The 12483-nt window shown below is 41.7% G+C and overlaps 1 protein-coding gene across 8 annotated transcripts in view; it reads left to right on the plus strand.

The window, feature by feature from the left end:
- eps8a (epidermal growth factor receptor pathway substrate 8a) overlaps positions 1-12483 on the plus strand; it is a 145968-nt gene that overhangs the window by 92528 nt on the left and 40957 nt on the right. For 6 of the 8 annotated variants that reach the window (XM_055652914.1, XM_055652918.1, XM_055652920.1 and 3 more), the window contains one exon: positions 8174-8221. The exons of the other annotated variants lie outside the window; for them this stretch is intronic. In XM_055652914.1, the coding sequence (XP_055508889.1) occupies positions 8174-8221 (48 nt within the window). The remainder of the gene's footprint in view (positions 1-8173; positions 8222-12483) is intronic. 8 annotated transcript variants of the gene reach the window in all.

Below are 12483 nucleotides of genomic sequence, written 5' to 3' on the forward strand. Positions count from 1 at the left end.
GCTTCAGTCTTTAATTTGGCACCAATCTCCGCTTACTCATGTTATGCTCTTAAATTACTTTTTTATAAATTCCCTGAAGTCAATTATTCTTTATAATCAAGTTTGAAAATATAGTATATAGAATCACACATTGCTTGCAAGTCACATTACTTAAATTACATATGTAGTATTTGTTACATGAAAACAGAAAAATATCCACTTCTATCCTGGCAGTTGAGCAACACAAAATTAATTGAATTCTTGTGTTTCTATATTTAGCCTTTATAAATTACATTATCATAAACCGAGACGGGACTGGAGATCAATTCTGTGGAAAGTTTTGGGAATCATAGTTGCAAACTCACTCGCTCCTCAACTGGAAACTGCCCCACCATAAATTATTCTTATCCTGTCGTTTGAGAGTTAGGTTGAGTCTTACAGATAACTTTTCGAAATCCAAACAAAATGTTATAAAACCAATTTATTATTTGAACCATAGTTTTTGTGATCTAAGAGAATTATCCTATAAATTCGAAATCCTGCAAAATAAAAATTAAAACCACCATCTCAGCAAGCTCACAACCATTAATATTTTTGAAGTCATGGAGCTATACAGCATGGAAGCAGGCCCTTTGGCCTATCTTGTCCACGACGATCAAATTTGTATTCTGCGCATCCCATTTTGCCCATCTCCATTTTAAACCTTTCCAATCCAAATGTCTTTTGAAAGTCACATAATTCATAGCCTAATTGATATGATAGCCATAATTATTTTTATTTCTTTACAAATTCAGGAATGCCTTTTTGGGATGGTATGAATTTTAAAAATATTATCGTAGTTTCAATATCTGGGATTTCCACATCCAAAAATGATTGAGACAAAGCATAAAGTAGTGAAGTAACTCAATGGGACCAGCAGCATCTCTGAAAGACATGGATAGGTGGTGATTCAGGCTGGGAGTCTTCTTCAGAGTGAACCTCCAGAGATGCTGCCTGACCCACTGAGATTCTCCAGTATATTGTGTTTTGCCCAGGATTTTGGCATCTGCAGTTCCAATTACTGAGACAAGTCAGGTTATGGAGGTTACTGATCACTAGCTCATTTCACATCAAAGCAACTAATTTTATTGTCAAAGACGTTTGTTCATACGGTGGGTGGAGAGTTCTGTGGTATTAGCAGTCATAGAGATATTGCAAAGTAGCTTTCACAGTGTAAAATTCTTGTTGCGTTAAGCCCTCACCATTTACATAATCTTTATCCTAAATAATTAGTAGTAAGATTACTACTTTTAGCTGCAGGTATTAATTATAAAGGTGTCACATAAATCATTACAGGTGAATTAATTATTTTGGGAAGCTTAGGTAGCTGTTTGAAGCTTTCTCTTCCCTTCTTCCACACACAATCCCTCACCAAATGATCTCTTGAACGCCCACTGCTGATGCAAGTCAATTTAATATCTTACAGTGCCCTCCATAATGTTTGGGACAAAGACCCATCTTATTTATTTGCCTCTGTACCCAACAATTTGAGATTTGTAATAGAAAAAATCACATGTGGTTAAAGTGCTCACTGTCAGATTTTAATAAAGGGTATTTTTATACATTTTTGGTTTCACCATGTAAAAATTACAGCAGTGTTTATACTTAGTCCTCCCATTTCAGTGCACCATAATGTTTAGGACACAGCAATTTCATGTAAATGAAAGCAGTTATGTTTCGTATTTTGTTGTATATCTTTTGCATGCAATGACTGCTTGAAGTCTGCGATTCATGGACATCAGCAGTTGCTGGGTGTCTTCTCTGGTGATGCTCTGCCAGGCCTGTATTGCAGCCATCTTTAGCTGATGCTTGTTTTGGGGACTAGTCCTCATCAGTTTTCTCTTCAGCATATACAAGGCACGCTCAGTTGGGTTCAAATCGGGTATTTGACTTGGCCGCTCAAGAATTGATAATTTTTTAGCTCTGAAAAACTCATTTGATGCTTTAGCAGTATATTTGGAATATTGTTTTGCATAATGAACCGCCTGCCAATGAGTTTTGAGGATACAGTTAAGTCAGTCTGAAGAAGGGTTTCGGCCCGAAACGTCACCTATTTCCTTCGCTCCATAGATACTGCTGCACCTGCTGAGTTTCTCCAGCATTTCTGTGTACCTTCGATTTTCCAGCATCTGCAGTTCCTTCTTGAAAACAATGAGTTTTGAGGCATTTGTTTGAATTTGAGCAGATAGGATGTGTCAAAACACTTCAGAATTCATTATGCTACAGGTGCACAACCTTTTATCCGGTGTTCCAGAAACCGAAAAGCTCCGAAAACCGGCCATTTTTTCCAGATGTCGTCTGCGCACCAAAGCTCGCGTTTGGCGCCAAACCTGACGCAAAACGACCCACGGTCAACCCAGGTCTGTACTACTGTAGCGGCTGCCTCCTCCCTGGAGACCGGGAGACGCTTAAACATCTGTAAATCATTGCTTAAATGTTAGTCAGTTAGTTTGGAGGGCTTTTATGTGAAGGGGGGTGAAGGGGTAAACTTTAATTCTTAGTCCCCTACCTGGTCGGAGAGGCGGGGAGCGGTCAATGCCTTACCGGGTCGCTGTGCAGTAAGCTCTGCAGCGCTGTGGCCGGTGGGGCAGCGGGCGGCGCCGGTTGTAGCTCCGACCCCGGCAACTCTACCCCTGGCTGCGAGGCGCTCCAAATCCAGCGCGGCCCGCGGCCGGACGCCCCAGCTCCGCGAATGTCGGGAGTCGGCGACGTCGCAGCGCTGGGATACCAGCGGGGAGCGAGCAATGCCTTACCGGGTCGCCGTGCGGCAAGCTCCGGAGCGCTGTGGCCGCCGACACACAACATCGCGGGCCGCGCTGGATTTGGAGCCGCGCAGCCAGGGGTAGAGTTGCCGGGGTCGGAGCTCCAACCGGCGCCGCCCGCGGCCGGACGGAGCCCCCAGCTCCGCGGCTCCAAATCCAGCGACGCTCCGCGAATGTTGGAAGAAGGCGGCCACAGCGCTCCGGAGCTTGCCGCACGGCGACCCGGTAAGGCATTGCTCGCTCCCCGCTGGTATCCCAGCGCTGCGATGCCGCCGACTCCCGACATTCTCGGAGCTGGGACGTCCGGCCGCGGGCCGCGCTGGATTTGGAGCGCCTCGCAGCCAGGGGTAGAGTTGCCGGGGTCGGAGCTACAACCGGCGCCGCCCGCGGCCGGACGGAGCCCCCAGCTCCGCGAGGTTGGGAGTCGCCGACCAGGTAGGTAGGGGACTAAGAATTAAAGTTTCCCCCTTCACCCCTACACCACCACCACCACATAAAATCCCTCCAAACTAACTGACTAACATTTATGCAATGATTCTCCCGGTCTCCGGGGAGGAGGCAGCTGCTCCAGACTTTTCAAGCCGCCCGCGCTACCTACCTAATCTACGCTAAAAATCTTCCATTCTGAAATCCGAAAATGTCCGAAATCCGACAAGTGTCTGGTCCCAAGGCTTTCGGATAAAAGGTTGTGCACCTGTACTATCATCAGCAGTTGTATCATCAATGAAGATAAGTGAGCCGGTACCTTCAGCAGCCATACATGCCCAGGCCATAACACCTCCACCACCGTGTTTCACAGATGTGTTGGTATGCTTTGGATCTTGGGCAGTTCCTTCTCTCCTCCATACTTTGTTCTTGTCATCACTCTGATATAAGTTAATATTCGTCTCAACTGTCCACAAGACCTCTTTCCAGAACTGTGGTTGCTCTTTTAAGTACTTCTTGGCAAACTGTAACCTGGCCATCCTATTTTTGCAGCTAACCAGTGGTTTGCTTCTTGCAGTGTAGCCTCTGTACTTCTGGTCACGAAGTCTTCTGCGGACAGTGGTCATTGATAAATCCACATCTGACTCCTGAAGAGTGTTTCTGATCTTGGGGATTTTTCTTTATTATAGAGAGAATTCTTCTGACAGCAGCTGTGGAGGCCTTCCTTGGCCTGCCAGTCACTTTGCGATTAGTAAGCTCACCAGTGCTCTCTTTCTTCTTAATGATATTCCAAACAGTTGATTTTGGTAAGACTAAGGTTTGGCTGAAGTCTCTAATAGCTTTATTCTTGTTTTTCAGTCTTATAATGGCTTATTTGACTTCCGTTGGCACTACTTTGGCCCTCATGTTGATAAATAGCAATAAAAGTTCTCAAAGGTGATGGAAAGACTGGAGGAAAGACTAGGTGCTGAGAGCTCTCTTATACCCGCATTAAGGAGGCATTTAAACACACCTGGAGCAATTACAAACGCCTGTGAAGCCATGTGTCCCAAACATTATGTGCCTTGAAATGGGAGGACTATGTATAAACACAGCTGTGATTTCTACATGGTGAAACCAAAATGTATAAAAATGGTCTTTAATAAAATCTGACTGTGCACTTTAACCACATGTGATTTTTTCTATTACAAATCTCAAATTGTGGAGTACAGAGGCAAATAAATAAATGATGGGTTTTTGTCCCAAACATCATGGAGGGCACTGTGCATGCTGGATATGTACAGATCCTGTTGCAAACTTTTGAATAAAGCTTTTTTTCTCATTAGTCCTAAAAATGAAGAACTGAGCATGTATATTCCTGATCAGTTTTAACATGGGACTCTGCATTCAGGGTATTTGATTTCATATAGTCATTCCTCCAGGACTCTGTGTTCTGCAGTAGGGACAACTTACCATGGGCAATCAACATACCGACTAGCACACCTTTGGGATTTGGGAAGAAACTGGAGTCCCAAAGAAAAAAAACAGTGACAGGGACAACGTGTAAACTCCACAAAAATAGCGCCTGAGGTTGGGGTCAAACCCTGCTTTCTGGCACTGAGGCAGAATCTCTGCCAGCTGCAGCACTGTGCTATTATGACAAGATTGTCCTGGCCTCTATCTTTCACAACTAGAAGTATTCTGTAAAGGTTCATGTGATTAATGGGCAATAACATTTGGAAATGCTTGGCACCAGATAATTAGCTTCTTTTAGCTATGTGGAGCAGAGCCCATGAAAGCAGTGTAAAAATGGAAACACATCCATCAATTAAAATGCAAAACATTGTCATGTTTCTAGGAGAGCTGATAGAGCTGCTGCCTCAGTGCCAGTCCCAGGTTCGATCCCGACCTCTGTGCTGTCTGTGTGGAGTTTACATATTATTCCTGGGACCACATAGGTTACCTCCGTGTGCATCGGTTTTGTCCCATATTCCAAAAACGTGTAGGTTTGTGGGTTAGTTGCCCCCTAGTGTGATGAGAGTGGGTGCGTAAGTGGGATAACATAGAACTAATATGAATGGTCGACGTGGACTCGGTGGGCTGAGGACCCGTTATCATTTTGTAACTTCAATCAACTCTTCAGTGCAAAATAGCCAACAAAATAACAATATGTAGTGAGGTAAATTTTCTCTCCTATATTTTGTGATAAAGGGAAATGTTTCCAAGAATATTTATCTAATTTACTTGAAAGACAGGTAAACAAAATAAGTCAAAATGTGACTGGGAACTTGAATGGCTGGGAAAGGATTTAGCGAGCAAATTAACCTGTTTAGACAAGGATAAATTCAGTTGGTTTGTGTACATATTTGGTAAAGCTTTTACTTGCATGTTTTCATGAGTTGCTGCAAGGTTCCATTAATGGTATTCATAACGAGATCCATATTTCCCTTCCTTTGTATTTTGTAGTCTTGTGCTGCTGTATTGTGCCAAATCTTTCTAGACCACTTAGAGATAGACAGGACTGGGATATTGATGCAGCCAAGACATGTAATTATATGTCTAATATATTTCCTGTGGCTTTCATCACTGAGTCAGAGGGATATTCTGTTCCCTTAGACCATGCAATGTTGAGTAGTGAGCTTGATTTATAACTTTGGATAATTAATTTTTTGTTCTGCTGGAATTAATGTTCTGCTGGAATTTTTACTGGTGTTTTCAGAATTAAATTCTGCAATTTTTCCATTGAAGACCACAACTAGCTGGTGCTGGACACAAAACACTGCAGTAACTCAGTGAATCATGCAGCATGGTGGGCAAAAGTGCTGGAGAAACTCAGCGGGTGTAGCAACATCTATGGAGCGAAGGAAATAGGCAACGTTTCGGGCCAAAGCCCTTCTTCAGACTGATCTCTGGAGAAAAGGAATAGGTGACGTTTTGGGTCGAGACCCTTCCTTAGACCGAGAAAGGCTTTGTCATACCTCTCGTTTCCCTCCCCCTCCCCCTGCCTCTGTCTGAGGAAGGGCCTTGACCCGAAATGTCATCTATTCCTTGTCTCCAGAGATGCTGTCTGACCCGCTGAGTTACTCTAGCATCTTGTGTCTATCTTCGGTGCATCTGCAGTTCTATCCTACTCAACTTGCTGGTGCTGATTATTTTATGGAATTTCTGCTTGTGGCTCACTGTGATTAAATAGGGAGTATTGCAAAGGTTGCAATGAGGTTAGGTCGTTGGTTAATTGTGAATAGTGTGGGTTCTGGCAGTGCGGTGAGGTGAACTGGCTGTGGTGGCTGGGAGAGGGACTTGTATTAGCAGATATAACTCGATATGTGACCCCTTCTGGGCCTTCAGTCAGGATCATGCGATGGCTACAATAATGGCTGAAACAGTTCTCATCTGCTGTCAGTTAAAAGAAGTCTGTAATCTTTTATTAATTTGAACGCGGCACAATGCCGCAGTTGGTAGTGCTGCTACCTCACGGCACCAGAGACCCAGGTTCGATCCTGACCTAGGGTGCTTGCTGTGTGAAGTTTGCAGGTTCTCCCTGTGACAACATGTGTTTGCTCTGGGTGCTCTGATCGCCTCCCACATCCCAAAGACATGCGAGTTAATTGACCTCTCTAAAATTGCCCCTAGTGTGTAGGGAATGGATGAAGAAGTGGGCTAATGTAGAACTGGTGTGAATGGGTGATCGATGGTCAGGATGAACTCGGTGGGCTGAAGGACCCTTTTGCCATGCTGTTTCTTTAAACTAAACTAAACTTTGTGAAAGCATGCTGTACAATAATGAGAGCTGACTTTTTAACTATAAATTTCAAATCCATACTTTTCCATAATAAAATGCAATAGTTGTCTTTGCTCCATGTAATCTTGAGATCATTGTAGAACATTTAAATGCTCTTTACTATGGCAAAGTTATAAAAAGATTCGTAAACCATTCCATTAAAATCCTGGTTATTTCAAAGAATGGCCGTTTTAGGCAAGAATAATCATTTCATTGTTTTTGGAATTTTATGCTCTTGTTTTCAGGAAAATTATATTGTTCCAGGAATGAACCAATTCAATTATTGTTTATTAGTCTAGATAACATCTGACATGCTTGCTAAATGTAGGCATTGGCTGTATTGACAATGTGTTTATATGAAAAGCATGTGTTATGACCCTCAGTATACAAATTGAATGTATAAGTTAGCTGGTCATCATTCAAAGCTGTTTTAGCAATCGTTTATGTTATGGGTAAAATTCAATTGCACATTACATCTAATTAATGTAATTATGAGAAATTGATCAAACTTTTACACGCATGTCTTCTGGCTTGTGACAAGTACATTCATTACTAATGCTTTTTTCATGAAAATGGCATGAACAGTCAACTTCAACTACATTCCATCTTAAATAATCTTAGGAAGATAATATTCTAACGAGATTCAGACATGCAATTTTCTTGTAAAGATGCCAGGTATTCTCAAGCAGTGCATCATGCAATGGATATGAGCGGGCAGTCGTGAATAGTATCTGACTGCCATAAACAGCCTGTTTGCTGCAATATTTTTATGGTTTCTCTTGAATATTATGGTAAATAAAATTGTTGCCATAAAACTGAAAAGCTCATCACTATGGCACAAGGTGGTCTAAAGTTGAATTTTTTTTTTCATATTTAGGATGGGGGGGGGATTTTAAAACGGATATTATCATTTGGTCTGAGACAAAGTCGATACATATTGCCACAAAAATAACTCCAGTTTTCATATTAAGTGTCCTTTTAGTGTTAAGTGTTCTTTAGATTGAATGGGTAAAGATAGTGCTAGTTATGATCCCATTCAATATGTTTTATAAAATATATGTTGAAAAATAATAATTATTTGATTTAGTTTTTAATTTCCTCTTTAGCATCTGTCTGTTTTCATCGGCATTATTTTGAAATATTGCTATCGTTAATTTAATCGTAGTTTTCTGTGAGTTCAGTATTTTGCTTCCTTTATTTGTTTTAGGAGCTGATGGACTGTACTTCTTACATTCTTCAAAACATAAAAAGAAAGGTAGAACCAAACCCTGGTTGGTTTGTCTTGTGTGACTTTATTTATACTACTTTATGCAAAAACCAAAAATATTCAGTTATTTTAAGATGAATTTACAATGTGAAAGTATCACGTTACAGTATGCTTAACAGGCTTGTTCAATAACAAAATTAAAACAGAGGGATGATGTGGAAACAAGGAACTGCAGATGTTGGCTTACAAAAGAAGACACAGAGTGCTGGAGTAACTCAGAGTCAGGCAGCATCTCAGGAGAACATGAGCGGATGACGTTTCCGATCAGAACCCTCTTCTGACAAATTAAAATATAACTAATTTTCCATTAGAAGTCTGCAAATGTAATTACTTTAAAATTAGTTCCTTACCAGTGTAAGAGGGAATTAGCCTTTTTACCTGGCAAATTAACACAATCTTGGTAAATACACTGAACCCATCAGATTAAAAGCAGGTTCAATTATCTTTTTAGTTCTTCATTTCCTCTTAGTTTAGAAGTTAAATTGCTTTAATTGATGAAATGCTGCGTTTGTTCAGCGATTGCTGGTGTATTTACAATGCTGCCACTTTTGAAATGCATCTTGCTGGCTTTAAGGTTAGGAATTGTGGAAATCTATAACATGGACGAGAATAGAATTTGCGGAGATAATCAGACTGCGCCCTATTTTTCTGGATAACTAGCACTCTCCTCCATTCCCTCTCTATCAGATGGGATTCGAGAAAGAAATCCCTCTAGGATGTAGCAGTCAAAAAATAAACTATCTGGCAGGTTGCTGCAAATTGCTGAACATTTTCTCATGTTCCTAAAAATAGTTAGTTGCACAAGATTTCATGATTTTCATGCTTTGAAGGCAGCAGTGTTATTCCTAGTTGGCTTTATTGTGGAAGCATTCTGTATACCCTTATACGGTAAAAAAAAAACCCATGTATGTAAAGGACATGATATTTGGCAGCTTTAAATCTGGTGGGGCTTTTATTGCTCAGTTCACCCTTTTACTTGTGAAATATTAACTTTCATCTATTCGTAACAAATGAACATTTAATTTAATCCAAATAAATGAAAGAAATACACGTGTATATATATATATTACCTATTAAGTTATGCATTACTTTTGTACGTTTTCTGTGCCCAATGATGGACACAGTCTGGTTGTTGCTGAACCCAGACTATTTTTACCCCTAAAACAGACGCAAAAAGCATAACTCAGAGGGACAGGCAGCATCTCTGGAGAAAAGGAATAGGTGACGTTTGGGACATTTCGTTCCGAAGAATGTCATATATTCCTTTTCTCCAGAGATGCTGCATGACCCCCTGAGTTGCTCCAGTTTTTTGTGTCTGTCTTCGGTTTAACCAGCATCTGCAGTTCCCACAATGTTTTACCCCTTCTTGCCTGTTCTTAACCTTGCCTCCTTTCACCTCTCTTTTTAACCCTTCCAAACATCCACTAGAACTTTTCAACATTCCTTTATCATCCTACGCTATTCCTATTCTCCCAGGCTCTTATTCATTCCATAAAAAATGTCCCACTCTGCATGTCTTGGCAACCTCCAATAAGCCCACTGAGGCCCTTGTCACTGTTCCAGTGAGCAGCAATTCTATCTGCAATGCCTGACTGGCTGATGCTGTTCAATTGGCTTTTCATGGTGTTAATGGTTGGGCATCTGCCAAAGAATTTAGCACGACTTCTCATGTCCATATTGTCCTCCAGGAGGCCTGTTTACTTGTGTGCAAATTATTTGTTATCCATGAGTTTGCTGTCCATAAAAAAAATAAATGGTGGAAAACTCAGCAGAGTTTCTGTGGAGTTTCTGTGGAGAGAAATGAACGGACATCTTTTCGGGTTGGGACCCCTCTTCAGAATGAGGAAGGATCCGATCCTGACATGTTATCTATCCATTTCCCATCACGGAGGATACTGTTTTTTCCTTCAGTACTGTGTCCTTTTCAACATGAAGAGTGACGCCATCTTGTACTCAGTCTCCTAATGCTCATTCCTCATTCTCCCAGGATCGTTTAACGCCCACCCATATGGCATCTCCTGCACTTTGCTGCATGACACTACATGAGCCCTGGAGATCTTGATGAGGTTGTAGATGCGAGTTATCCCAATACCCTGCCCTGTGTTAACCTATTCAACATTCTGTTTATGTTTCTGCTTATCACCTCCAGCTGCAGTCTCCACCTTCCCCTCCCCTCTCCTGACTCCAGTTACCTTTTTGTTTCTCTCTGTCTGCGTCCACAGGCTGACACAGTGGCGCAACTGGTAAAGTTGCTGCCTCACAGTGCCAGAGTCGCAGGCTTGTTTCTGACCTCTAGTGCGGTCTGTGTGGAGTCGCCACGTCCTCCCTGTGACCACGTAGGTTTCCTCAGGGTGCACCAGTTACATCCCACATCCCCAAGATGTGCGGGTTTGTAGGTTAATTGGCCTCTGTAAATTGCCCCTAGATAATCGGCATGGATTGGTGGGCCAAAGGGCCTGTTTCCATGCTGTAAAATAAACTAACGTAAGCACCTATCATTTACCTGACTCTGCCTTCCAACTCCACCCTCTCCTCCTCTACCCAACTACGGGTGCCTGTCATCCCTCCTCTGCCCTTCCAATCGCTTCTATCTCACAACGACGACTCTTTTTATACCTGCCATCTTCCTTCTCCACTCTCAGTCCTGATGCAGGATTTTGCCCGAAACGTCGACCTTTCCTTTCCCCCCCCATAAATGCAGATCAACGTGCTGAGTTCATCCAACAGATTGTTGCTCCAGATTTCAGCATCTGTAGTCTCTTGTGTCTCCAGATGTTTTGTGAATTGTGCTGCAAGTTCACGTTTTCATTTCCAACTGACTTGGCCTGATATTGAGATGGCAGGGCATTGATAATGGAGAAGGTGGAGGTAACATCACTCCCAGGGTATTAGGATTCACCAGTGCTGTTTCTTGTGACAGTACCTACCAGTGCAGCATACAGGCATTGCTAAAAGTTTAAAAACTGGATGTTCTCATTTTTAAAATTTTAAATTTTAAGACACGTTGAATTTACACTTTTTCGCTGTTAGTTTATTAAATTAGTTGATTGGTCACATAGATTAGGAAGGTATACTGATGGAAAAAATAGTTAATACATTTAACTTATTACTTCATTGATTCACATACTGGCACCATTTTGGCTGCAATAAAGGCACTGGGATTCACAATCAGCTGAATAAGCGATGTCAAGATATTCTTCAGGCAAGACTTTCTTCAGACAAGACTTTAGAAAGATGACTAGAAAGATAAGACTTTAAGACTTGGATTTACATGCCGTTAAGTACGGTTCTGTGGGCGGAATGATAAGCTGAAAGTAATGGTTTCACTTTTATTTGAAGAGTCTTGAAAAAAGATACTTTGAATACTTGAAATAGATATTTTCTGATTGCGATTTGAACAAGTCATTTGGCATACTGTAAATCTTTAGTGTAATTTTAAAAACATTTCCATACTATTTATCAAATAATTTGCAATATGCAACTTCTGAGCATTTTATTGTATTTTTGGTTTTAAAATGCATATTTGTAAAGTAGTTGGCTGCTTTAAATTTTCCTGCTCTTACTAACTAGCTGTTTTATAGTATTCCCCTTCTCTTCCACGGAGTCATTTTGCGTTTATTTGTTTTCAACTTTGTTGGCGATTGAATGTTCACTGCTGATTTGATAGTCACAGTTATTGACACTTGAGACAAGGTGAAAAAGGTACATAAATTGTTATTTAAGGCACAAAATATGTTCATTTTTTAAAAATTAAGGTACAGGTGCACAACCTTTTATCCGAAAGCCTTGGGACCAGACACTTTTCGTAATTCGGAATTTCTCGGTTTTCGGATTGGAAGATTTTTAGCGTCGATTTTAACGGCTGGCTCAGTGGTAGAGTGCTCGGCTCATATCCGCAAGGTCGCGAATTTGCACCTCGATCACGGCAGTTACTTGATCGCAAGTTTGAGTCTTAAATGTAGTTTTTTCTTGCAGAATAGGAGAGAATAGGGAGGGTTAGGCTGGGATCATTCTCTGCGAGATAATCTTAGTGCGGGAGACAAGTATAGGAGAGGTGTACTGAATGTAGTGGGCAGAACTTTGGAAGTGATTGCCCACCATTCTCAAAAGCCGCTGTGTCTCCCTGTCCCTGGGATAGCAGGGGGCGATCAAACAGCACAATACCCCCCTCCCCCTCCAACTCCAGAGGAATCCGCTCCCCGATGGGCCGCTACGGCGACAAGTGGCATTTCGCCCACAGCCCGAGCTGC

The sequence above is a fragment of the Leucoraja erinacea genome, chromosome 22 (genome assembly GCF_028641065.1).
Source record: "Leucoraja erinacea ecotype New England chromosome 22, Leri_hhj_1, whole genome shotgun sequence".
In the NCBI taxonomy this organism is placed as follows: Eukaryota; Metazoa; Chordata; class Chondrichthyes; order Rajiformes; family Rajidae; genus Leucoraja; species Leucoraja erinaceus.